The 27,237-nt window shown below is 47.4% G+C and overlaps 1 protein-coding gene across 3 annotated transcripts in view; it reads right to left on the reverse strand.

Moving 5' to 3' along the window:
• Positions 1-27,237, reverse strand: part of PLXNA1 (plexin A1) — a 569,446-nt gene that overhangs the window by 26,281 nt on the left and 515,928 nt on the right. For 2 of the 3 annotated variants that reach the window (XM_086939276.1, XM_086939277.1), the window contains exons 23-28: positions 23,725-23,791; positions 14,701-14,847; positions 14,448-14,504; positions 6,144-6,303; positions 5,118-5,221; positions 3,958-4,054 (exon numbers count right to left, since the gene is read on the reverse strand). In XM_086939276.1, the coding sequence (XP_086795402.1) occupies positions 3,958-4,054; positions 5,118-5,221; positions 6,144-6,303; positions 14,448-14,504; positions 14,701-14,847; positions 23,725-23,791 (632 nt within the window). The remainder of the gene's footprint in view (positions 1-3,957; positions 4,055-5,117; positions 5,222-6,143; positions 6,304-14,447; positions 14,505-14,700; positions 14,848-23,724; positions 23,792-27,237) is intronic. The other variant, XM_086939278.1, reaches the window with a different exon arrangement.

The following is a 27,237-nucleotide window of genomic DNA, read 5'->3' on the forward strand; positions in this document are numbered from 1 at the left end:
AGAAGGAGAGAGCCGAGCTGGCCTCCAGCTGAGCATCCTTCCCGCCATGCACAGCGCTATTTAAAGCCCACCAGGCACGTGGACTCGGGCCCTGGGAAGCTGGCCTGCCGCAGTCATGACATTTTCAAGCCAATTATGATTCACATAATGAATTTCAGCATCACCATAAATTTCCCTTGATTTGAAATGAATTCCTCTGGTTTAATTAGAGACACTGAATAGAAAATGTATTTGACCTCAACACTGTCCTTTGAATGAAAGCAAACAACTGTCAAGCAACTTCTGAACACGGAGGGCATGTCCAAGCACTGCGCTGCCTGCACTAGGAGGGTGGGCGAGCGCTGCCTCTGCTGAGAGCGAAGACAGTGGCGCTGCGCTGCAGAGGGGAGATGAGGGCGCTGCCGAGAGCAGAGCCTGGGCGCTGCCACGGGCCGAGAGCAGAGGTTGTGCCCAGGTCCCCACGACTGCATGGGTTAACCCCCCTCTTTGTAACGAGAGCAGAGGTTGGGGCGCTGCCAGGCCCGAGAGCAGAGCCCGGGGCGCTGCCACAGCCCGAGAGCAGGCCCGCGGCGCTGCCACGGCCCGAGAGCAGAGCCCGCGGCGCTGCCACGGCCCGAGAGCAGAGCCCGCGGCGCTGCCTCGGCCCGAGAGCAGAGCCCGCGGCACTGCCTCGGCCCGAGAGCAGAGCCCGCGGCACTGCCTCGGCCCGAGAGCAGAGCCCGCGGCACTGCCTCGGCCCGAGAGCAGAGCCCGCGGCACTGCCTCGGCCCGAGAGCAGAGCCCGCGGCGCTGCCTCGGCCCGAGAGCAGAGCCCGCGGCGCTGCCTCGGCCCGGGAGCAGAGCCCGCGGCGCTGCCTCGGCCCGGGAGCAGAGCCCGCGGCGCTGCCTCGGCCCGGGAGCAGAGCCCGCGGCGCTGCCTCGGCCCGAGAGCAGAGCCCAGGGCGCTGCCATGGCCCGAGAGCAGAGCCAGGCGCGCCGCCTCAGCCCGAGAGCAGAGCCAGGCGCACTGCCTCAGCCCGAGAGCAGAGCCCGGGGCGCTGCCAAAGCCCGAGAGCAGAGTGGCCCGAGAGCAGAGCCCGGGGCGCTGCCAAAGACCGAGAGCAGAGCCCGGGGCGCTGCCAAAGACCGAGAGCAGAGCCCGGGGCGCTGCTACGGCCCTAGAGCAGAGCCCGGGGCGCTGCCACGGCCCAAGAGCAGAGCCCGGGGCGCTGCCACGGCCCAAGAGCAGAGCCCGGGGTGCTGCCACGGCCCAAGAGCAGAGCCCGGGGTGCTGCCACGGCCCAAGAGCAGAGCCCGGGGTGCTGCCACGGCCCAAGAGCAGAGCCCGGGGTGCGCCACGGCACGAGAGCAGAGCCCGGGGTGCTGCCACGGCACGAGAGCAGAGCCCGGGGTGCTGCCACGGCACGAGAGCAGAGCCCGGGGCGCTGCCAAAGACCGAGAGCAGAGCCCGGGGCGCTGCCAAAGACCTAGAGCAGAGCCCGGGGCGCTGCTACGGCCCTAGAGCAGAGCCCGGGGCGCTGCCACGGCCCAAGAGCAGAGCCCGGGGCGCTGCCACGGCCCAAGAGCAGAGCCCGGGGCGCTGCCACGGCCCAAGAGCAGAGCCCGGGGTGCTGCCACGGCCCAAGAGCAGAGCCCGGGGTGCGCCACGGCACGAGAGCAGAGCCCGGGGTGCTGCCACGGCACGAGAGCAGAGCCCGGGGTACTGCCACGGCACGAGAGCAGAGCCCGGGGTGCTGCCACGGCACGAGAGCAGAGCCAGGCGCGCTGCCTCGGCCCGAGAGCAGAGCCAGGCGCGCTGCCTCGGCCCGAGAGCAGAGCCAGGCGCGCTGCCTCGGCCCGAGAGCAGAGCCAGGCGCGCTGCCTCGGCCCGAGAGCAGAGCCAGGCGCGCTGCCTCGGCCCGAGAGCAGAGCCAGGCGCGCTGCCTCGGCCCGAGAGCAGAGCCAGGCGCGCTGCCTCGGCCCGAGAGCAGAGCCAGGCGCGCTGCCTCGGCCCGAGAGCAGAGCCAGGCGCACTGCCTCGGCCCGAGAGCTGAGCCCAGGGCGCTGCCATGGCCCGAGAGCAGAGCCCGGGGCGCTGCCATGGCCCGAGAGCAGAGCCCGGGGCGCTGCCAAAGCCCGAGAGCAGAGCCCGGGGCGCTGCCAAAGCCCGAGAGCAGAGCCCGGGGCGCTGCCAAAGCCCGAGAGCAGAGCCCGGGGCGCTGCCAAAGCCCGAGAGCAGAGCCCGGGGCGCTGCCAAAGCCCGAGAGCAGAGCCCGGGGCGCTGCCAAAGCCAGAAGTAGAGGCCCTGGGCGCTGCTACGGCCCAAGAGCAGAGCCCAGGGCGCTGCCACGGCCTGAGAGCAGAGCCCAGAGCGCTGCCACGGCCTGAGAGCAGAGCCCAGGGTGCTGCCACGGCCTGAGAGCAGAGCCCAGGGCGCTGCCACGGCCTGAGAGCAGAGCCCAGGGTGCTGCCACGGCCTGAGAGCAGAGCCCAGGGTGTTGCCACAGCCCGAAAGCAGAGCCCAGGGCACTCCCAACATCAGTTGCGGCAGCAGGGCTGCTTCCACTAACAGACCAAGCAAGGACAGCCCCCACCCCCTAGCGAGCAGACGGTTGGGGCCCTGTCTTTGCAGAGTTGGGGGGACTGCACTCACTGCTGTGCTGACACAAACTGGGGTGTCAGTGGCTGCCTCTGTGTTTTTGAGCACACAATTGGGGGGGGGGGGGGTCCTGTGTCCACCGCCAAGCACACACCAGTTGGGGTGGGGGGGACCAAACAAGGGCACTGCCTCTACTTGGAGTAGAAAGAATGCTGCAAGGTCTGACCCCACTGGCATTGAATCTCCTTAGAGCAAACAGCAGCCATACCAACCGGTCTCTACCAAAAGCAAACAGGGGCCCTGCCTCAGTATGTCAACTAAGAGCAGAGAGGTGCGTTGCCTGACCTGGCACTTCCACACCGCCTCTACTGAGAGTGCCCCACATGCGTCCAAGGCTCAGGTGCAGGCAGGAAACCTACCTCGGGCCACAAATTTGTACTCGACTGATATTGAGTTATAGAACGCTTGTTCCACCAAATTTACTGTTCTTATCAATCAGTTTTATAGAGGCAAGATTTACTGATGCGACAAGTTAGACCTGGAGTGCCCACACGGAGAGTACCAGCCTTAACAAGGGATGGCAGACTGACGTCAACTCACAGGGTCCTGCTTACGGCAATAACCCATCAAACCTCACGACTCAAGACAACTTGAATGCAGATTGCATGGAGCCACTAAGCGAAGAGCAATGGACCATGGCATGCCCTAGTGATTGTAAAGATTCCAGTACAGTCACCTTTCGGCTGCTGCAGTCAACTTTTTTCTACTATGCATAACGTTTTACATCACCTATTTGATTACTGCAACCTGAGCGGCGGTGCTTACCTTTCCTCTTGATCGACTATGCGACCGCACACAACCCCTTGACCGCCTCCTCTCATCGGGCCAGAACCAGAGAGGAAGGGTCATTTCAGAATATCTTGCAAGGTCCCAGCCCATCAAACGCAACACCCACTGAGCATACGCAGCAGAGCCGGCCTCTACTAAGAAAGCCCCCAGGGCCACCCACATTTCGTGTCCTTACTCATTCACCCCTCCCCATCCCCCCCATCCTCCCTACAAACTTTTTTATCAGGAACAAAATAAATGTATAAAAAGTTTTGTAGGTAAGGCAGCCTGCCCTTTTGAAATTAGGCGCCCTGGGCCTTTGCCCAGCACGCCCATATCTAGGGTGCAGGCAGGAAATCTGTCTCGGGCCACACATTTGTACTCGACTGATATTGAGTTATTGAATAACAACGCTTGTTCCACCAAAGTTACTGTTCTTATCAATCAGTTTTATATACCTCAACCCAAACGCCCACAAAGTGCGGACTCTTTCCCATAGTGCAAGCGAGCAGGAACCGTGACAGTACTGTGGCTGAGGGGCCTTCACTCACCGTATCTGCTGAGGGATTTGGTAAAGGTGGAGGAGTTGGAGATATTATATGCAGAGTTCTGTTTGGGTACCAGTGCTACGGAAGACCCATCCGCAACCTGAAAACAAAAGGGCACACAGTGTGAGAAAAAAAACATAGAGCGTAGTACAACACCACCATACAAGAAGCTATCCCCGGTCCCATTATCATGCCTCAGAGCATCCCTGGTCCACACTGTAGCCATGGAAACCAGACCATACACACTATGCAGCACTCTCAAATAGTACTATGTTAGGTGTGAGTAGTTTATCCAATTCTGCTGTAACTCTAAGCATTCTGGCGCTTGTAGTTTTGATTTTCCCCTTTTTCAATCAGAAATCCATCATAGATACACACAGGACTGGGTGAGCTTCCTGCACCTGACTTGCTTTGGCTTGAGTTGTCTGTGTAACTGTTTACCGCAACTACTGAAAGGGCAGATTTAGCATTTCATAGAAGAACCCTCAGCAAATGTTGCCATCACGCCTCAAAGGCTGCACAGATCCACCTATACCCATCTAAACTGACCTCTTGTAAACGTACTCTCACAACCTGTAAAGCGCTCCGAAACCTTCGGTCTAGCTAGCGCTATAATAAAATAAAAAAATAAGTAAATAAATAAACTTGTATAATGCATGTGTAACATCCCTGTTCCTAGGTCAGGCATCCTCTAGGCTTTGACCAACAACCAATGACTCCGAAAAAGACTATCATTAAACCAAAACCATACAGACTCGTCAGCTCAGCCACTAGCGAATGCGCAGTAGAAGCTCTATAGGCTACAAACACGGATCACTGCCCCTGTGCTGACACTGAGACAGCAGTAACTATGACCAACACTACTGCACTTACGTAGCTCGTTGCGTGCTGTTACGAATCAATTTCTTGGCGAACATTTGCACACAAAAAAAGGCCTCTGTGCGAGCTGTTGGCTTTCTGGGCATTATTTTCACATTTGTGATCCCTGAGAGCTGTTTAAGTAAACTTGCCAGGAAAGTTTCACAACACCCAAGACCAAAGCAAGTGAAGACAATAGCCTCAGCAGAGCTGCAATGGTGGAGTCACTGGGAAAAGTCGGCTTGTTGTGGTCCCCTGGCAGACTGCGCCAAACCCTCCAGGGCCCACCCAGAAACCTTCCTCACCTGATAATGGGCCAGGGTGTTGAGTCGCTTCCAGTCGTTGTCTATCTTGGTGGTAACATCTTCGTCCTGCAGTATGATCCGCGCCATCCTCCCCTGTCGCCACTCTGTCGGCGATGCAGAACATAAGAGAGAAAGCAACAGGTTATAAATTTAAGAACGAGGCAGAATGTGGCAAACCCAGCTCTAGAGCCCCCTAAAATGGTGACGGACTGCTGCAGCTAGACTGACGCAGGATCTGGCTACATGGGAACACACCCGAGGACACACCACATGATAAACTTCTGAAAAAGGACTATTTGGCCAACATGATGCTGGAATCAGAACTTTAAGTGTACTTGACTCCCTACAATTAGAACCTGTTCTCTCCTCCAAAAGAGCTAGGATTAAGGTAGACAAAAAAAGACAAAGTGGAGGAAATCAAGTTAACCCAAGATGATTTGAACATACTAGTCAATACTGGCCAGAGGTTGTGGTCGATTAAATCCGCTCTGAAACCACAAGATACATGAACCACAACATTCCACCATTTAAAAATGCATAAATGGGAGCACTGAACTACAATATACTGTATAAACATGAAAGGGGGGCGGGCTAGCTCGGGACCATCAGAAAGCATAGCAATATGAAAGACGGGTTGGGACACCTCCAGGGCAGATGGTCCGAACCACAGCGTATGGTTGGTGGTCAGGGCTGTACGGTAGAGCGAGAATCTGAAGTTCAACGGCAAAAGCAAAAATCTCAAATAATGCAAGTAAAAATTGGATTTGAGGACCCCCAGGTAGACACGCTGGTGGTCATGATTCAATAGTGAAAAAGAAGAACGTGGGATAGGAGCAAGGTTGCTGGCTCAAGGTTGAAAATCCGGTTACAAGCAAGAGCGAGCAGCACAGGTTGGCGTAATAAGCATGCCGGCCTCGACAGATGGTTCCATCTAATAATAGGAGGCATTGCACCAAGAAGATCCGTCACATCAGCGGCCAGGGCTTGAATACCATGTGCTCCACCACAAACGCTCTGCCATCTCACCTAGGTCCATGTCGCTGGCTTTCGGACGCTGTGAATACGGCACGCCTTTGTAGACCGCGTCCAAAAGCTTCTCCTTCACCTGCGTGATGGTGTCACAGTTCAGCACCTTGACTGGGATCTCCGGCGCGTTCTCATTTTCCGGGTTCACACAATTCAATGTCTGTTGGGGAAAGAAAGACATGACTACTTACCATCGAAATCTCAGTAGACCAACCAACCACACTACACAAGGTGCAGAAATACAATCACTGCTACCTATCCTTTTGAGTATGGTTTACGTTTACACACTGCAACCCTGATAATACTCTATGCCATAGGAGTACCTTCCCACTCAAAGAGTGAACCAATTATACGTGGGAAGACATTGTAGACTCTCCAAGGAATGTGGACAGTTCCTATTGTCGGGGTAAATGTAGACTGTTCGATAGAGCAGAGGTAGGGTTGGTAGGTAGACAAAGGGGTCTCATTGTTTAATTTTTGGAGCTAAAATATTTGCCAAGTCTAGTATGGGGGCGTTTACGTAGCAGTTAAGATGCAAACTAAAGAGTAACTGAGTTCCAAATTTTATACAGCAGTAGTTGATCATTTGTTTTGGTTTTCTACTTTGCTACTGAAATTCAAGCATGCTGCCACAATGTTCTGAAAGAAAAGTTTTAGACTTGGACTTATTTGATGAATTAGAAGAGAGAGGAGCACATCTTCAAAGATGTTTGTTCCACGGAACAGCATCAGCTAGGAATTATGCTGCAGAAGTTGTTAGAAGTACTGGTTACATTTTTGTTAGGCGGAGTACACAGGGCTGGCCTATTTTCAGGGTGGACAGCTTTGGGGGCCAAGGACGTTGGTCATTTGTTGCCTCTGGACGAGCATTAGGTCTACATGGGAGTAGGGGGACTAGCGGCTCATGAATGGTTAATGTAGGCAAGTCCTGTAAGAGATTCACCATGCGAATGTACAGGATAGGACAGCATGGACTAGTAAACCCAGAAAGTGATGTAGGACTAGTAGATTCAAGACATGGAAGGATGCACCGAGTGGATTCACGAGAGGGGTCCTTTACATCTAAACCAGAGCTCCAGTACATCATCAGTGCTGCAAAGCGAATGCTGGGGGACCAGCTCATTTTCTTTAAAGGCTAGCAGGAATATCTGAGCCTGGACTAACACCAGGAGGACATCACTGACTGGGAAACAAGGCTTTGCCCATGGTACCTAAAGGGGAGTTTTGGAGGGAAAGGCTTTTAATACACAAGAACACATTAAAACCAGCTGACCAGATGCTGAGAGTTGCTTTAATTGGTTGTCATTTCAAAGCATATGTTCGATAGTTTGCTCATCCTGCAGCACAGAGCATGACGGAGGCAAAGCAGAAAATTTGCAGCACTGATCCATACTATCTTGATGTAATTCATTTTCATAGGGGATCAAACATTGTTCAGAATCCCTACTGATGATATATACACCTTAGTTTTGCCTCGGAGATGCCCACAAGCCAATTATCCCATGTGACTTGTAAGTAAAATCTAATTACCACTTTCTTTTTAACACAGAAATCTGTCCCAATGCAGGGTCTAGAACTAAAATACGGTCTCATAAGTGAGAAAGGCTTAATCCCTCCAAGTGAATTCTAAAATAGCTTGCAGTTGTAGCACCAGTCTTGGAAAATATACATTTATCCTGCTAGATCTGGGAGGAAATGATGAGGAACCAACACTGCCATAGCTCTAAGCTAGTTAATGTGCAGTGCCACATACTGTGGTCGAAGATAGACCAAAAGAGGAATTTATCCAGTGTGAGAATTTATGAGCAGGAAAGATTCAGATCTACCAAAGCGGCACCCCAGGCCCAGGAAGACTTAATCCCTTTTAAGAGTGAAAGCGGTTTGCCCGTTGTCGATTACAGGCAGCATTTGGATTAGACAAACCGCTCCCAAGAGCCTAAACCAAGAGGAAGAATTAGCAGGTGATCAGCATTCATAGAAAAGGTGGGCTGAGAAAGAGTCTAATCATATGCTCGCTTTGTGCACCTCAGGGCTCCTTTTCATGGCGAGAGTGGCAATCATTTCAAGGGAAGATAACCCAGTAACACCACTTGGTAGTTACTGATGCCCTGGACTGTATTTGAGACTGAAAGTAAGATGATTAATTGGTACAAATGGTCTTGAGTGTTACTACTCAGTATTCTTGGACTGTGTTGTGCCCACTGCATTCAATTCTTTATTATATGGTGTTCACCTTCCAAGGGATGGCATTCAAGCTTCTCTTCCTTCCTGTGCATTTAGAACTGAAGGTCCTGGTCTTTATACAAAAATAAAACATCTAGCAGAAGACATTTCTTTAGTGAGGAAGACTCCAAGTAAAAATCTGAAGTTTCAGAAAACTGAGGTACCAAGTCATACAGAAAGTGCTTTAGTTCTACCACAATCCAAAAGCTGTGTGTGGGACGGAATGGAAGTGGAGTTGAAAGGCTCAGGGATATCTCCGGGACCCAAACCCTCTTTATCTAACTGAGCAGCGCATGTCTTTGTTCATGCTGGTCACATGCGTTTACACCACATCTGGTTTGCAGGCCCAATATCCTCAATGCTGCTGGATTTTCAAGATCTTCGGCACATTAGCTGCTGCTTCCGAGTCTTTCCGCTGTCTGAACAAGAGGGCGGAAGGGGAGAGTGCATGAAGGGTGTGACTTTGTACTTCAATTTCAAATATTCAAATTCAAAGTTAGGAAAGACTCTTCTGTGTAGAAGGTTTTGCCCCTGTCTGCATAGGCCTACCGTGGTTTTAGTGCATGACCGGTTTACTTCTACAAACACCTCAATGCCCTTGCAGCTTTTCATCTTGGTGGAACTCGAGAATATGACCCATAATGTCCAAAAGACTTTGGAGCTCATCTCACAGGAGAACCTGCAGAACTTGGGAGGTCTGAATAGCAAAAGGACCAAAGAGCAGGTTTTCCTTTCCAAATGACCGTTTCACCTCGCTCAATGGAACATAAGTGGGAGCAGGTGAGCAGACCCATGTATTGTCGCTTAACCCCTTCGCTGCGGCGGCAATTCCGCCGCTGCGCTAGGGGGGAGGGGAGGCCGAGCGGCGCTCACATGCTCGTGACGGAACAGCTCCGTCACGAGCCTCGGTTGAGCTGTGCTCATGACGGAGCAGTTCCGTCATGGCCCCGCCCGCTCAATAGAACGTGCTGCACAGGCGCTAAATCAGCGCCGCGCAGGTGTGCCGAGCGGGCCCTGACGGAACCGCTCCGTCATGAGCACAGCTCAACCGAGGCTCGTGACGGAGCGGTTCCGTCACAAGCATGGAAGCGGTTAAGTGGATATTGAATCTCTTTAAAAGCAGAATCCAGGTTGGAGGCAATACACCATTTCCCTAGCCTCACTGGCAAGCCCAATATGATGAGGGGAAACAGGACTTCATACGAACCAAGGGTACAAAGAGAAAAACATTGTAGAGCTGAACCCTTCTTGAAACTATTTCTATACATGCCTTTCATATCAGACCTACGTAGACAGGTGCGAAATTCTTTCATGTTGAAACCTCCACATCAGAAGTTGAAGATGCTCTGTGTGCATCCCATGCCCTCTGAGGTTCCTCAGTATAGACACACGTTCATGGCCCATGTGGTGTTTCACTTAAGCTGTTTACCGTCAGTGAAATTTTCATATCTTTTGGAGTAGACTAGAAAAACAGTGGCTGGAAGGGAGTGCTCGATTCTCAGCAACAGCAGGCAGCGCACATTTAATCGAAAGTCGAACAAATAGGAGGCGGCCCCCCACATTAAAGATTAATGCAGAACCCTGTTGCTGCTCTTTGTAGCAAACATTTGCCCACAGTGAACCAGTCTTGGCACAATGTTTGAAAACCTTCACACTGGTATCTGGCTCAATCTAATCAAATTCTCCAAAGTTCATGAAGAAAACTAAGGACTACAGACATCCTCCGAGACAACTCCGCGTATTCCAATCTGGTAAAAGTTCCATGACTCTGAAAAGCCCCCGTCAGGTGAAAAAACACCTTTGTTGTCATACCTACTGGTATATATCAACTACAATTCAAAATGAAATGAGAGCCATGCCATAAGAGGACCAGGAAGAAACGTAAACAAAGGCTGCCCTCAGGACATTCTCAGATTCAAGTTCTGCATTTGCATTTGCCTCGAATACACATTCTCCATTGTGGATAAACATGTGCATACTTACAAAGACCTGCACTATACCAACCGTAGAGAGCAGATTTTTTTCTACAAATTTCAGGGGCGAGCAGGCCCTGACAAAAAGACCCAGGAGAAAAATTGTTCCACGATGGCTGCAAAGTCGTAAGACTTCAGAAAGGTGGATTGCTTCGCCATACGAATAATATTCACACCAGGTGTAGGGAAGTTATATGCAGGGCCATTGGAAATATGCGATTGTGTGGCCATGGCGATTTTTGCATAGTTAAGGATTTGAAACAATCCATCATCTGCGGCATAATCTGAAGATTTTAACAAAAACAATTGTTTCGAGCACCAATGGTTCAAAAGTTACTAAAAATGCAGCGACGTGTTGCCACCCAGTGGAAGGCTTTTTGCAAAGCTGTAGTGGTCACCTTTCTGTTGGTTTTTGCTATGTTTGAGTGATAAACTGGTGCCAACGAGGTGCAGCAAATACCCAGTGTTACCAAGTTTAAACATGACAAAATAATGAAGTAATACTATTACAAAATGTGCCGCATTATGCTGCATAATTAGCTTTTTTTCCTTCCACAATTTACTCAACCCTGCCGCATTATTTGGCCCTCTTCGGGCGCATAATTCCTGTGGCCCTGGTTTTACGGCAAACAGAACAAGCATTCGTTTCTTCGTCAGTAGCTATTTTTTCTACTGAACGCCAGAAAAAAAAGTGAAGGGGGGGGGGGGGGGGGGGGGGGGGGGGGGCCGCGGGCAAAAACAAAAATCAGAATACTAGACATTTAAAATAAATACAAAAACTAGAAATAAAACGTCAAAACTTCTCCAAAAGTGTTAAAAATTCAAAGAGATGTAAAACATTTATAAAATGGAAAGTACACCTCAGTGCCTCTGTGTGGCCCAACTCAACTCCACCATTACAAGATCCATCTTTCATGGTAGAAAAATAATTCTAAAATGTCGCTGTCTTTGCTGTCTTTTACAAATCTGTGTCTTTGTTGACATCAAAGTTAGTGACCGAATAAAAGACTGAAGCTTTTCAATGCTGTCTCACTGAAAATTCGGTAAACACTACGCACGCAGGTCCAAAGATCACAAAATTCCCTTCATTCGTTTGGTTTTATGTCAGAACTGCTGGTTTGTGCTTTGGGGTTACCTGTGACCAGTGATGGATGTGAACTGGCAGCAAATTAATTTTACCACAGTTCAAAATATCCATGTATCAGCAATGGAGCCCCAATTGGATATGACTTCCTAAAAACTGAATAGTCTGAAAACGGGATTGCCTTAAAAACCAAACGTTTTGGAAATACAAAATAATGGTACCCAACATATTGTGCATGACAGCACTGTAAAAAAAAAAAATGTGATGTGTACGTGATGCAGCATTTTAGTTTGTAAAGAACATTTTAGATGGGGGGGGGGGGGGGGGGGGGGGGAATCTCAACACAGCGTACCACAGATCCGATGCGCTGGCTGATGCCATACCTCTAGTCTGCTTATACCTCTTTAGATCAAACGTATCCCATAGAGTACATAGTCTTGCGAACAAATTGTGCGGACGATACTTTGAACCCACCAAGCATTAGCTCAAACAAACCTGGACTGTACTGGGATAGGTAGCCATGGAGTCCCACCTCAAACAAGAATTCCATCAAAGAACAGTGATTACAAATCATGGCCAAACCAAACTCCTGAGGAGAGAGATTACGTCTTTATTCAAAGAACTGAGCTATGCTATGCTGGCGAGGCACCTCTTTATGTTATGCCAGACTTAAGGTCAAAGGACTCATCCCTCCACCAAACCTTGTGATGCAAGCCAAGTTTTCCATCCCTTCAGTTAACGCTTAGATAAATATTACATCATGATAAAAAATTAAAGGAGGAACCAGCGGTACACTAAATGTTGATACAACTCTTTTACATTGCCTTCCTCGTGGTACAAACAAAAGTTCATAGACTCCGATACACTATTCTATTTGTGAGTTAGTTTAACATAATGGCCAATCAGCAAACGACAGCATCCACAAGGCGGAATCAGATTGTCCCTGAAACATTCACCATGGCCCACTGTTGGTAAGAAGGGGGAAGAGTAGTGGGAGGTCTTGCCTGGAGCAGAGAATATTTTTCCTGGAGTCATGGAAAAATCATCAGAAATTGCTTTTTTTCATACCAGGAATGGTATTTTAGGTCCATCACCAACAGGCCAACCCTCCTCTTCTCTTCTCTTTAGGACCCATTAAATGTCCCATCCACTTTTCTCTTTCGTTATTAAGTTAATGAAAGAATCTTTTCCTGCCCATGGCTTATCTGGTCCCATCCATTCACTTACACTGCGTCATAAAATCTATTACTTTAGCACTATCTTAAAATATATCCCTACTCCATCATCTTAAAGTCTACCGCTTTCTTCTCACTTTAAAATTTCTTACCATAGCCAGCTTAAAATCTTTCCATCCAACTCTTTCTAAATTTCTTCCTTTAGCACTACATTGAAACTTTTACACTAACAGCATATTACAATCCTTCCCTCTAATGCAATCTTACAATCTCTTCATGAGCACAATCAAATTTTCCCCTTTCCCAATCTTAAATTATTTTCCCTTAATACCATTGTAAAATCCTTCTCACAAGTCCATCTGAAAGTCTTTACCTCTAGACCATTTTAATATTATAATCCCTGCCTTAAACTCACTTCCTTTAACACAATAACATCTCCTTACTTAAATCCATCTTAAAACCCATTCCTTTGGTGACATGATTAAGTCTACTGGAGTGCTGACCCTCGGCACACTTGCCCACTTTCCCCTCCACATTCTGTGACCTGCCCATTCTTAAAATACATACTGGCAGACACTTTGTTCTCAATGGTTCCTAAACAAAATTAATTACTTAAAAGAAATAAATAATTGCTATTTGTGAAAAGGGGCGGATAATGATTTTGCACCAATAACGGATAGGGAAAATGCTACACACAGAATTTTGGGATATGCCAATAAGTGCATACCACATAGTATACTTTGGATGCTTGCAGCACACAATTTCAATTAGAATATAACGTGACCATGAGTGATAGTCCAGATGCAAATACGGTCATGGATGACTACAAGGAGAGTCTTTTGGATGGACTGCAACATCTCTACCTTCTTTGTTAACACCGTGAATATATTTGAAGACATTATTGCGGTCTGGCACAGAGGCGAAAGCAGTACCCAGTGACTTCGAAACGGTTTTAAACCAATGTACTAAAAATTCAATAGGCCATGATGCGACAAACCGGGAAATGAATGCAATTAGGTATGAATGTTCTCGCTCACAAATAATTATTTTGCTTCAGTATATATGTTTGTATTTGAAGAACACAACCTGAAACAGAATATTCCTAAAACGTAAATAAGGAACCCTACATTGAGCTCCAAGTCTTCACTAATTTTTCACTCCAGACTCAACTTAACAGGTTTTGTTAAACGGTCGATGTTGAGAGGCAACCCAAGGAGTTGGAGATCTCAATAAAAAAAATGTGTTGGAGCTAGAAGCAAAGAAACCACAATTACAGGAATGGTGAAATATTCAAATTTCTGATTGCTCAGATTAAAAAAAATGTGTAATCTGTAGGATCCAGAAGCAAAATTACCAACTACAAAATCAGAAATCCAATTTATTTGGACATTGCAAATGCTCAATTTTCACTACAATGCAAACTCTGCATTGTAGTGAATGAATATCTGCAATTCTAAAAAAAAAAAAAAAAAAAAAAAAAGAATTATTTGTAGTATGGTTAGAGCAATGTCTTGCTTTGTGATTAATAGTCAAATTGCATTACACATGCACAGAACTACGGCTTTTTGATCCTCAACTAGAAGTATGTTAAGCATGAGCATTCACAAAAGAGTTGTCAACCTATCCATGCCAAGGGGGTAAAGCAGAGATGCGCATGCGTACAACCAGGAGACAAAAGGCCTAGGCAACTCAGCCAATTTTGGTGCACAAAATGGATTGAAGAAACCAGCCACAACAATATCTTCGAAGAGTTCACTCTCAACCAGTCGGGAAAAGGACTAGCGCTAAGTCAACGGGCTTGGTTGTTTAAATTGTGTGCAGGAGCAAAAGGTGCTGCGAAGGAACTTACTTGAGGTGAACGGCAACATGGCTCGTCGCTGAGCGCGACTTCGTCAAGGCAAGGTTTCTTCAATCCATTAAGTGAGCAGGGCAGATTAGTGTTTGGTACGACAGATAGGGAGAGAAAGAAAGAGAGAGAGACACAAATGAAAAACACACTGCTCTCTGCTTAAGCACCTCAGCACTTTGTTTAAAAAGCTGCACTCAACGACCCTGATTAAGGTATCAAGCCCTCCTCTTGCGAGGCTCTCTCTTGCACTAACCAGCATTTTGTAGTCAATTTGCTGCCGGATCAGCTTGTCTTCGCTGAGGGAGTAGCGGGCCTCGCCGGTAATGGCGTCAATGGGTCCCTTCTCCATCTGCTGCTTGATGGCGCAGTACAGCATAAACAGGGGCTCGCCGGCACACTCCTGGCGAAAGAGTAAGAAGTAACAGGTCAATTGAGTCAAAGGTTTTGTGTGTTAGCAAATCCAAAGAATACAGCAAAAGTCAATGCTCATTCATAATCACACATCACAAAATACAACAAAATTACACAATCTAATTCTGAAATGAAGAAATGAGCCTGAAGAAGCAGGAACACAGAGGTCAACTGCAAGTATGGCCAAGGCTAATTTATTTTGCACATCTCCCTACACCTCTGGCAGACAACTAACACTGTATCGGCAAATCAGTGACTATGGTAGCAGTTCACAAGCTGGATGCAATGAGGTAGACTGATAAAAAATAGGCAGAGGCAGATAAGGTTTGTTTGGGGGTATGTAGTCTACATTTTATAACCAGGACTCAACTCGTTACTCTGTCTCCGGTCCAAACCCATGTCAGCAAAAAGAATCTAAAGATGGCAGACATGCAATGAGGGATTATGGGCCTGCAGTCTGTGTCATAGTGCATAATATTAGCTCTGCCTAAGAGAAACGCCCACAAATCTTTTGAAGAATTTTTCTGGAGCTAAGCAGTAAATGGCAGAAATGCATGTGAATCTTGAATAGATTCACGCTGTACAATGTATTTCTTGGTCAACTCAACTGCTGATCTGAAAATTAACCAGCATTCTGAGCCTTGAGTGTAAACAAACAAGGCCCTGAAGTAAGAGAAACATTTATTTACCAATGACCTTTAGAGTTTATGACTTATTTTTCCACCATGCACATCCCTCGCAACCTGATGAATTCAGTCTTTCAAAAACGGTTCATCGCTCAACACATCCCCTCCAATCTCCATTAGCATCAAATGCCAATGAACAAGTAATTAACACTATCAAAAAAAAGTAAAAATGTTCTCCAATTCGGACTCTCGTGATACACTTAATATTGGAGGCATTGTTCAAACACAAAGACTTATTATTATTAATATATATTTTTTTTCTTTTTTAATCGCAGCACCAGACCAATAAGTTTGATGCTACCTGAGTCAGGGGTATCGAACACAGGTCCAGGCGGGCTGGATCCCTGCTAGGTTTTCAAAAGATCCATTTAAGATCCATTTACAATATTTGATTCTAAATTGCTCTTTTTTAGGCAGTGGTTATCCTAGAAATCTGGCGTGATGCTGCCCCTCCTGAATCTACCTTGGACACCACAGATTTGTATGCAGAAATACAGGCATGAGCCGATAAGTATATGGTTTAGGGTTCTGAAGACTGAAGGTCACAGGTCTGTTATGACCGGCTATGTTAGAACTAGGGAGGGCAGTGTAAAGATAACACAGGTAGCCATTTTGAAGGTAAGTATCTACTATTGGGTCAGCATGGCCTCTATAGGCGGCTGGTGCACACAATCAACTCTTCTGAGTGGGAAGCGCCCGCCATATTTTTGTAAAGATACAGAGTACACGCCCATGAAAAATGAAGTGGTGTGAGTCGGCACGCCCCTTGATTTAAGGACCCAACAAACCAGAGATCGAGAAACAATGATTATAAATCCTGCACGATACACTTGCAAGGCGAAAGGAAGAAAGCAAGTGCCAGACCGGCCACCAGTCTATTGACCTCCTACAAGCTCCAGAGGATGTTTGGTGATCTTGTTGGCACGAAGAGTCTCAAAATATTATGCCTGCCTGGCAGTACATTTAGAGACGGGCAATTGATATCCATACTACATAACTGCTGTGGTAGCTTACTTGACGCTAGCCGAATTCTCCCAGAAACAGATGTTAATCTTCAAATCCGGTATTCCTGAACAAATGCACCACAGGGGATTGTTGGGCAATGAGAACAGTTCAACTTCCAACAAAGAACAGAGTCTTGGGTCCACATGTTTTCGTTCTGCGAGCAGCTGAATATGTTTTTGTTCAAGGTTTGTCCAGAGAATACATTTGGCTTTTGACCGGATTCTTTCTTAGGGTTAAAAGGAATTACTACTGGATCTATTTCTTGGTCACAGACCATTTTAAGACTTTGGAAATCTGTAAAAGAGTTTTTAATGGAGGACTTAATTCAGGATGTGCTGCTCTGAAAAACGGACCAGGAACCATGGAGTATAATGAAGCCGATGCTGTGACACAGCGGACGACTAAGTTTAACTTTATGAATAGTTTCTTCGAGAGCTTAACAAGTATTCTGGTTGAGTTGGCAAATCTACAGGTTCATATGCTAGTATATGTTCTCTGGTTTGCCTTTCCCCTTCGTTTGACCTGTTTTTGTATACAAATTTGACAAGAGGAGTTGTGTACAATGATACATTTCCTATGGTCTTATTTGCCTCTGGAGGATAGGTGTGTCTTTTGGGATTGGCTGATCACATGATGCAATTATGAGCGATTACAGCAAATATTGCACAATAGGAGAAGGAAGACACTTTGAATTTGTTTGCTGAACATGATCATTTTAGAGTGTGTGGGAGATGCATGTTACAACCTCCAATCCTACAAACTTTGTCTTGAAAGAAATATGTAAATTCATTTCATCTTTCTTTGAAGGGCGGTGGGGTGGAGGGCACAAGCCACTGTGCAGCTACTGTAGGCGGGGGGCTCTTGACTAGTTGTCATTTGAGAGGTTGGTTTGCAATCATGCCTTGGATGGATGAAGTTGGCCTTTGGGGGGCTGTGGACCCGGATTCCTATGAATGAACATCAGAGGTGAGGTGGGGATGAGTAACAAAGCTGCTTTGACTGAACACTTGACTTTCTCGAGTGAGTGCTTAAAAGACTTGACTTTTAGCCACAGAATACCAGGGTCACGTGACAAAACACTTTTACACTTAGTAAGGTTGGGGTTACACCATAAAGAAAATGTGCTAGGAGATTGGCTAATTCTCACCATAGGGGTGGTTCTGATGAGTTTAGAGTTGGCTTGCGCTCTTTTAGAGTACTGTGGTTAATGACGTACACGGAAAGAGATTACTTTGTTGACCGACCAGTGGAGGGCGCTGGACGAGTTAGTGTGGGAGCGCAGAACCTTTGACAGTGTGCGGTACCTAGAAGGTTCAAAGTTCAACTGACACTTTGCATTTGGTGTTACCAGTCATGGTAAATTTTGAAAAAAAGGTTTTCATGTGTTCTGAAAAGACAACATTTGGGTTATATAAATTCCCAGATTATCCTGTTTATAATTTGGAGATTGCGCAATTTAAGTACCTATGTGAAAACAGAAGAATAACATCTAGTCGATGACAATGGGATCAAGTTTTGTTCATTGTCCCTTCATCACTGGAAAACACAGTCACAATAAAATTAAAGTCCACTGGATGATTGAAAATTAAGAAAACAAGCTTTTTCCCAAAGGAAATCTACCAGCTCTCAACGTGAGGAGGCAACATTTACAGCACAGAGTATAGATTACGTTTAGATCACAAAAGGTACGACATTCTTTCGTGTGCAAGAAAGAAAAGCAGTTCTGACTAAAGGCATATATATTTTAAATCAATTTTAGGACTCATTTTTTATAAAAGAGAAAATAATTAATTACACGCTATTCTTAACCAGCCTTTTCAGGTTATTGTCTGAGCATCCATGTCTGGTTACATCAGATTATATTTTTCCACTTACTTTAAACTTTTGCCTAGGGAGTGAACCCTATACAGAAGTCTGCATTTTCATGTAAAGTAAAAATTGAAATGAGGACGGGGGGCCCTTTTTCCAGGTCAATTTTTTCCCACCTCTTCCCATTTTTAAAAATAAATAAACTGTACTTTGGTGCAAAGAGCAAATGCTCTCCCTGTCACCATATGTTGTTAGCATCTCGTTAGCATCTGCAGTAATTAAAGAGACAGCTGCTAACGAGCGGGAGCGGGCATGCATCATCTCCAGACCTTCTGACAAGGCGCTTGTCTTTGAAATGATGTTTCATTTGCAAACTTGGCTTCATTAAGTCAGCTCGGGGACAGGGGAAGAGAGCGAGGGGGGAAGAAAAAGGATGGAGGGGAAGAAAGACGACCCAATTTGGCTGGAGCGGTGTTTATTAATAGCGGCTTCTCGTAACAGGAGGCGCGAGTGATGATCGCGAGGCAGCAACCCCGATCAGCGGTTGCATTTCATCAGGATGAGCCTGCCAGTGCATGAGGTAAGCAATGCTCTAGTAGGATCAGACCGCTCTGGCAGGATCAGACCGCTCGGGCAGGATCAGACCGCTCGGGCAGGATCAGACCGCTCGGGCAGGATCAGACCGCTCGGGCAGGATCATGGATGGAGATGCACTCGCGGCCTCATCTGGATACCACCTGCCACTCTCCAAGTGATAGCCTTGGAAAGAGGATGGGTGGTCCACAGGGCAACTAATCATCCCCGAGTGGGATTGCCAGGTAGAGAAAGGGATGCTGAAGAGCTAGACAATCATTTGTTCATGGGCTAGGCTCTTTGAGGCCGACCTATAGGTAGATGTTGGGCCAAGTTCCATGTTAAATGTGAAATCTACTGGTCAGGTAATTTCTACATGTGTAAAATCCAAAATTAAAAAAACATCAGAAGTCGTCTGCAGGTTAGAGCACTAGCTCTATTGAGTAATGGCGTTTGTAAAGCCAAATATACGTCAAAGATGAGGAGGCATGGCCTTCAAAAATCAAAGATTGGAAGCTCGCACTAAAGAGGTGTCTGGTAAAAAAAGTCACAATTTTAGACATAGGAATGAGAAACATAAAATCAGTGCATACAAAATTCCTGCTATCCCAAGCTGGGCACCAACTAAGTCAAGGTTGCAGGTGCCAAACTGTAAGAACAAGGCAAATCGTTTGAGCTGAATATGAGGCAGACCAGGTGCTTCCTGCTAAAAACCTGGCACATTTCTAGCCCCAAGCTTTTCTGCTGCAGTCTACCCCATGACATCCTTGTTCCTTACAATGGAGCCTAGAGGAATTAACACAATACATTAAGTTGTTCAACTAAAGCCCAGGATTGGAGACATGGGTCCTAGTGACTTAAAACTATCCAGTCAAAATCGTTTCCAGAAAATAATGTTCTGCATAGACTGAAGCCAGTTGTGCAATGGTGCTGAAGGGCATATGCACGCGAGGTCTAAACTTTGCAGTACAGCAGGAAAGTGCTGCTCGGCTGAGCTACCCACCACAGCAGAGCCGAGCTTGAGTTCTACAGCATGAGTAGAGCACCAACGTGAGCTCTGCAGAAGACCAGGAAAACAATGGACAGCGTGAGCTCTGCAGAAGACCAGGAAAGCAACGGACAGCGTTAGAGCTCTGCATAAAACCAGGAAAGCAACAGACAGCGCGAGCTATGCAGAAGATGAGGAAAGCAACCGACTGCTTGGGCTCTGCAGAAGACTAGGAAAACCGGACAGTATGGGGTCTGTAGAAGACCAGGAAAGCAACAGCCAGCATGAGCTCTGCAGCAGGCCAGGAAAGCAACGGCCAACGTGAGCTATGAGGAAGACCAAGAAAGCAACAGCCAACGCTAGCTCTGCAGAAGACCAGGAAAACAATGGACAGTGTGACCTCTGCAGAAAACCAGGAAAACAATGGACAGCGTTAGAGCTCTGCATAAGACCAGGAAAGCAACAGACAGCGTGAGCTCTGCAGAAGATGAGGAAAGCAACGGACAGCGTGAGCTTAGCAGAGGATGAGAAAAGCAACGGACAGCGTGAGCTCTGCAGAAGATGAGGAAAGCAACGGACAGCGTGAGCTCTGCAGAAGATGAGGAAAGCAACGGACAGCTTGGGCTCTGCAGATGACCAGGACAGCCATGGTCAACGTGAGCTCTGCAGATGACCAGGAAAGCAATGGCCAATGTGAGCTCTGCAAAAGACCAGGGAAGCAATGGCTAATGCGAGCTTTGCAGAAGACCAGGAAAACAACGGCCAACGTGAGCTCTGAGGAAGAGAGGGAAAGCAATGGCTAGTGTGAGCTCTGCAGAAGACCAAGAAAGAAATGGCTAGCGTGAGCTCTGCCGCAGACCAAGAAAGCAAATGCCAGCTTGGGCTCCAGAGAAGACCAAGAAAGCAATGGACAGCATGCGCTCTGCAGACCAGGAAACCAACTGACAGCGTGAGCTCTGCAAAAGACCAGGAAAGCAATGGCCAACACGAGCTCTGCAGAAGACCAGGAAAGCAACGGCCAACGTGAGCTATGAGGAAGACCAAGAAAGCAAAGGCCAGCGTTAGCTCTGCAAAAGACCAGGAAAGCAATGGCCAACATGAGCTCTGCAGAAGACCTGGAAAGCAAAGGCCAGTGTGAGCTCTACAGAAGACCAGGAAAGCAACGGACACAGTTAGCTTGGTAGAAGCCCAGGAAAGCAGCAGAGCAGGACAACACTCGTCACAGTGAGCTGCAGCAGCCCAACCATGCACAAGCCACTGTGAGCTCTGCAGCAGGACAAGAGAGCATTAGTCACTGTGAGCTCTGCAGCAGGACAAGAGAGCATTAGCCACTGTGAGCTCTGCAGCAGGAGAGAACTACCCGATGCGTGCTTTGCACCAGGACAAGAATCCCACTGCTGATGTGAGCTCTGAAGCAGAACTCATTACTTCTAGGACTCAGGGTGTTGCTGCTCCCATGGAGGAGACAGCTCAACCAATTAAATGTCTGAGTTTGACAGTGCAGACTGCCCATTGGCAGGTTTGACGAACCAATGGGTGATCACAGAACTGTGCACCTAAACTCGCCTGAAGAGTGTGGAAGCACAGCATTCAACACAGGCTAGAAAAGGCAATATTTCAGGGGCAGCACAATTCCAGTTTTACTCCACCATCTTCCATTTCTTGTCCTCAGGACCGGGGGAGGGGGCAATGGGAAAGGCCCAAAGATCACAGGTCTTGGAGATCTGTGACGTCAGGAACAGGAGGTAGTTTAAGGAAACTGAGATGCTCAACCATTGGCAAGAAATAGCAAAACTATTTAAAAAAAAAACTGGCTTCAAAACGAAAATAATTCAACAGGCCAGTTCTGGGTACTTGCTTCACGTTATATTCACTCACTCATTTTTTCTAAAGAATGCACCGAACCAGCAACTGTTTATTTGTACCCAGAATTCATAGCGTTCAAAATAACAAACATCACATTTTCGTTTCCATGAAAATGTCTGGTAATTATGATTCATGGAATCCAAGGGAGTCCTTGGCATGCCCTCACACTGTGTGTGCAGAACTCGACTCGGAGACCATTACAGGAAATTATCAGTAAATACAATTGTGGAATTTGCATATCTGGGGGGTGAAAAAGATGTAAACGGCAGACTGAAGCCCTCCGAGGCGGTGCGAAGAGAGCTGCTCACATGCAAAGTGTCCCAGTGACACGCGCCAGCTCATCAGGCAGCTAATACAGTGAATTTTTCAACACTTGAGGTTTTTTTTCCTGCTTCTCATTTTCCTGCAATGTCTCATTAAGGGGTTGATAAATGCCACTGCAGGCCGCAGAAAGCGCTGGGCCTTGGATTTGATTTCCAGCCTGTCAGAGGCTCTTTCAAGGGGGGAAAATGAAATCATTGCAAGGTTTTATTTTATCAGAGGCTGGAGATGGGAAGTGGTTTAGAGGCGGAACACGCAGGTGGGTGTTTTGACAGCACTAGGGCTTGGAGTCCTCCCCAGATCGCATTAGGGACATTGAGCGCCATTACAATCACGCGTCTTGCCCTACGGCTACCGCCAGCTGAGCCGAACTTCGCGGGGGGGAAAAAAACAAAATATAAAAAAGGCGGGAAAAACCTACAGCTGACATACATAGATCCCAACCTCATTTCTTTGGAGACAGATGTGCCCATGTAAATTTGTTTCTCTAAGGCGTTGTCCAATGCAACCTCACTCATACCTTTCCACCTCCGCATAACACATTTTATGTCGATCTAGACTAGTTCCTCGCTTCACCGGTGTATCAGATAAGCCTGGATACCCTTACGGGTGACAACAAGAGCTTTACAAATCTATTGATTGATTGACTGACTCCATGGTCTCTCTCAACCTACGCTGAGAAGCATCCCAAGAAGTCGCAAGGTATCTGCAAAAAAAGTCAATTGATTTTCCCTCAAGTGCGGTGTCCAAGAACACGTCTAGAACTCTAGAAACGTAGAAAATGCTAAAATGAGTGCAAGTGCAATGCAGGATACAGGCGATCCCTGCAGGAAGAAAATCTGTGTGATTAAATATATTAAAATCTTGACTTGACCGAATGAGAAACAGTGGAGTGGTGTGGCTCACTGGTTAGAGGCGGCAGACCCGAAAGCAGAGAACGGCCCGGGACCAGGGTTCAATTCCCGATGCGGCAGGGTAGTGGACCAGGGTCAGCGGACTCGATAATTCTCGCCTCGGTGCCTACTCTAACCAGGGATCACACTCGGCAACTCTGGGCATTAATTAGCTTGCCTCATCTCTACAACGGCCCCCCCACATTTGCCGGGGATGCCTGGTTTCACCTTGGAGATACACAGTAGGGACCATCTCACAGGGATAGCCAGGACGGGTTCCCCAGCGGTCTACAGCGCCACGACGCCTCAGGGCAGCAGTGCGCTTTACAAGACCACATTACATTAACAAACTTTGACCCAATGGTGTTTTTTTCAGAAGCCATTGCAAACGCTCGCGTATTGTTGGATCTCCAAGTCCTTGAGGATTTAATCCTTGGTGTTTTTATGAATATAAGTTAAGATTGAGTTGGCAATTTTATTTCATGAGACACATTTACTTCAACCGTACCCTAATTGTGCGTCACAGTGGACCGTTCCAATGAGTCGAGATGCAGGGCGTCCACTGTACTTGTGATCGCAAGGATCCGAGTTACTTCGCTAGCATCATTTTTAAGCTTCTGCTCCCTCATATATACAAGAGCCGAGCATCACCACAATGTCAGCATCACATTGACAGATCCTCACCCCAGGCCCACTTCCGGCAACAGACTTGTCGCTGTACGTACCTTTAAGAACTTGTACAGAAGAAAAGTGAACCAATTGGTCAGCATTTTCTCAGCCACCGACTCAGTTCTGCAAGAAAATAATTGAAGGGATTGTAAACAATTGTTAAAAAAAGACACAGAGGAGAAAATGTATCAAATTCGATCAAATTGTTGCACGTAATACGACATATGTAATGGTGACAAAAACAGTGTATAGAATTATGCCATTGTATGAGACACACAGTCAGACGGAAGAATCCAGGAACAAAACGTCAGACGCCCTCCTTTAGAGAGAACAAAGATGAAAGGAAAGCCATCCAATGCTGCCTACCTCACTGTAAGAGCACCCACAGTCTATGTAGGCGGTAAAGCGCGCCATAACAATTAGTGAGCTTGTCGTACCGCAACAGTAAGAAGCACTAGATCACAAACATTTCACAAGGAAATGAAACCTAGGCTATTTGCTAAGTACTACGTGAAATGTGATTGGTGGTTTCAGACCAGCTATCTGAGTGGCTGGCATGCATGTCTGGATGTATAATAATAGAGCTAGAAGAGTTATTCCGCCGTGTGTTTCTGAAGCACCTAAAGTGTGACACTCCCCACAGGAAGAATTGAAATAGGCATCTTGCCATTGCACTGGTGTTCACTGGTCAGGTGCTTAGAGGCTGAGAGGGCGGTCGTGCCCACGAACTGCTAGCCACTGCCCCAGGCAAGAGTAAAAGCACTGAAGTTCCATGAGCCAGCTCGATTAGAAGTGGGCAGTATTTAAATGCCCAACTTTATTTCCCAGTTTCCACTACAAGGATCTCCTGGCAAATAACGCACATGCACAAGTTATTTTAGAAAAAGGATAGCTTGTCCGCATTTAATGACATAAACAAATCTCATGATGACTGGAAAATACATTTCTTAAAATAGGACTCCAAGAACAAATTCGAGAAAATAGTTCCTACCTGTGAAATATGGACCAAACTACCAAAACATAATCACCAAAACTACGCATGTGTAACATGCCGTAGCTCCCTTACAGGAACTGAGGACTAAAGTAAGAAGGCAAAGTTGCGGCCCACATCATCGAGCAGCGGGAACACCATGGAAGGTCCTCTCGCCATCCTCAGTAGACATGACACCCAGCCCGGCTGAAGGCAGATGGCTCACTGCAAAGCTGATGCCACAAGCCCATGCGGTGGTCAGATCACCTACGCACGGCTTGCAGGACAGACTCCAGTGGGAGCTTCAACCGAGGCAAAGACCACCCCTTCTCAAGCTGAAGACATCGACAGCACCATCCAGAGAGGCTGCAAACATCACCAAAGATCAGAGTCTGGCGAGATGGACTCTGATGACCAAAACAAGGCCCGGGATGAACAGCTGTGGGTCAGGCCAACACCGAGCATTCAGAACTGAACCCTCAAGTACGCCAAGACAGTCATCCTGATTTTGTAACCACACGTTTAGTGATGGAGTGCACTGTGTATCTCTAGGAGCCCGAATGCCTTCCGCACCATCACCAACAGGATCGCAAAACGCTTAGTCTTGTGTGGTTCTGTATAGGGCCGTGCTAAGTACACTGATCACACCTTTCTCTGACACCCATAAGCAGGGGTCTCAAACCTTTTCTGTACTACTTATGTTCAATGAAACGCATTGAGAGCTACTAATATTACTGTTACTTATTGTTTATATGTATCATTCAACCAAGCAAAAGCATTCTAATTTAATAAACTGGGCTGCACACATGTAGCTGAAGAGCTACAGTAGCTCACGAGCTACTGGTTGGAGAGGAGACCCCTGCCACAGTGTTTTTTTTTTTAAAACTACGATACATTTTACCTTTGACCCAACGCCACGTTCACTGGGATGGAGTGTGATGGGAGTGACATGGAGGGTAGAAAAGTCAGTCCAAGGTAAAAGGAATTCTATTTTGGGAAGAACGTACACAACCAATATATCACATTCAATCCATATTAGTTTAGCCAAGTCAACAGAGAACTTTTACACACCAAAATCCCCCAGAACTGCACAAAACAACGTTTTCTTCCTCCATGACGGGGGCCAGCCACCCTTGCACCCACAACTTCCAGGCACTGCTCGCAACAGCAGCACCGACGCATGAACGACCTCTAGGAAGGCCCTAGAAAAGTAATTAAAAGACTCCTTAATTAACGGGTCCTTATTAGTTCTAATTTGGTAACCTCTTCATAAAATCCCATTAAGCGGCCTGGCTGCTTCCCTCCCTTGCGGGAAATGCGTCGCCTGCGGAGGGTCTCAGCTCCTAGCCGGGCAGTCCTGGAAAAGCTTTATTTACAGCACAGCTTGGCAGGCACGCAGCCATGAAGCGGAACTCGTGATATGTCGGCCGTCCATGCAGAGATTTGAGACTCCGCACTGCAGGTCACAAGAGTGACCATGAGGGTGGACTCACATTACTAGTCTTTCCTAAAGGGGGCAACTCTGCAAACTAATGGCAGTGTCTGGGAGTTGATGGTGTGGCCTTCCACTTTTGGGTTCATACTGCCCTACACTTCAACATGTAAACAAAAAGGAGTAAATTGCGCAAAGCCTGTGGAGCTCACAGTAGGCGGATATTTTATCCAGTGGCAGTCCAGAGACGGCACTCCGTACCCTATCAGATTTCCAACCCCAGGTAGAGTGCCAACTCAAACAAGAAAGAGGGGACATATTTGGGTTACAGCCTCGCCTGACAGGTCTACATGACACTGTCCTCCATTAAGAGACTGAGGTCTTCGTCTCTTGGACCAAGGTCTACAATCCTCCGGTTCATGCTTCAAATATGTTATTAGTCAACACCATTGCCAACACTATCTTACGATAGTAACTTCGTGAAGTTTTCTTAAAAAACGTCCAATCTTTGCTAAGGCTGTATAGTTTGAATTTCAAGAAAAAGTCCATCAAAGTAGGTTTAGCCAGAATAAATTTCAGCCCCAACTCACTTTTAATGTGAGAATTTACTCGTAAAAACATCTTCGGAGAAAAGTGATCACTCAAAATAAGCGGAGTTAAATTTACAAAACTTTGGAACCTCAGTGAATCTTGTAGACTTAACTCCAGGTTCGCACCTTCTACTGCCAGGACTTGTGAGGGCCCAACACCATACAAATGACCACAGTGGCGGTGAGTCCACTGGGGGCGTTGCCCCCCCTAGCCATGGACGACCGTCACGTCATGTTAACATTCAGGCAGGATTCATCCAATTCAAATAAAATTAATCTCGAGGAGTCATCTTCTGAGCGCACTGTCTGCGGGAATTGCGGCAACTCAGAGAGCTTTGGAATCGGGACAAGCCTGACATCGCAGAAGGTGTGGGGGCGGGGCTGCGGCAGTGATTGACAGCGCAGGCAGCACAAACAGCACAGCCAGCTGCACTGTGCGCATGTCGATTTTTGGGCTAGGTATTTTTAGTACTGGCCCACGCATGTCCACACAGTACAGTACCTTCCCCCCTCCCTCCCCTATTGCGATTCATAGTGCGAGGGACCCGGGCCCCCGGGTCCGATTACGGGCAGGCAG

Source organism: Lissotriton vulgaris, chromosome 9 (assembly GCF_964263255.1).
Source record: "Lissotriton vulgaris chromosome 9, aLisVul1.2, whole genome shotgun sequence".
Classification (NCBI taxonomy): Eukaryota; Metazoa; Chordata; class Amphibia; order Caudata; family Salamandridae; genus Lissotriton; species Lissotriton vulgaris.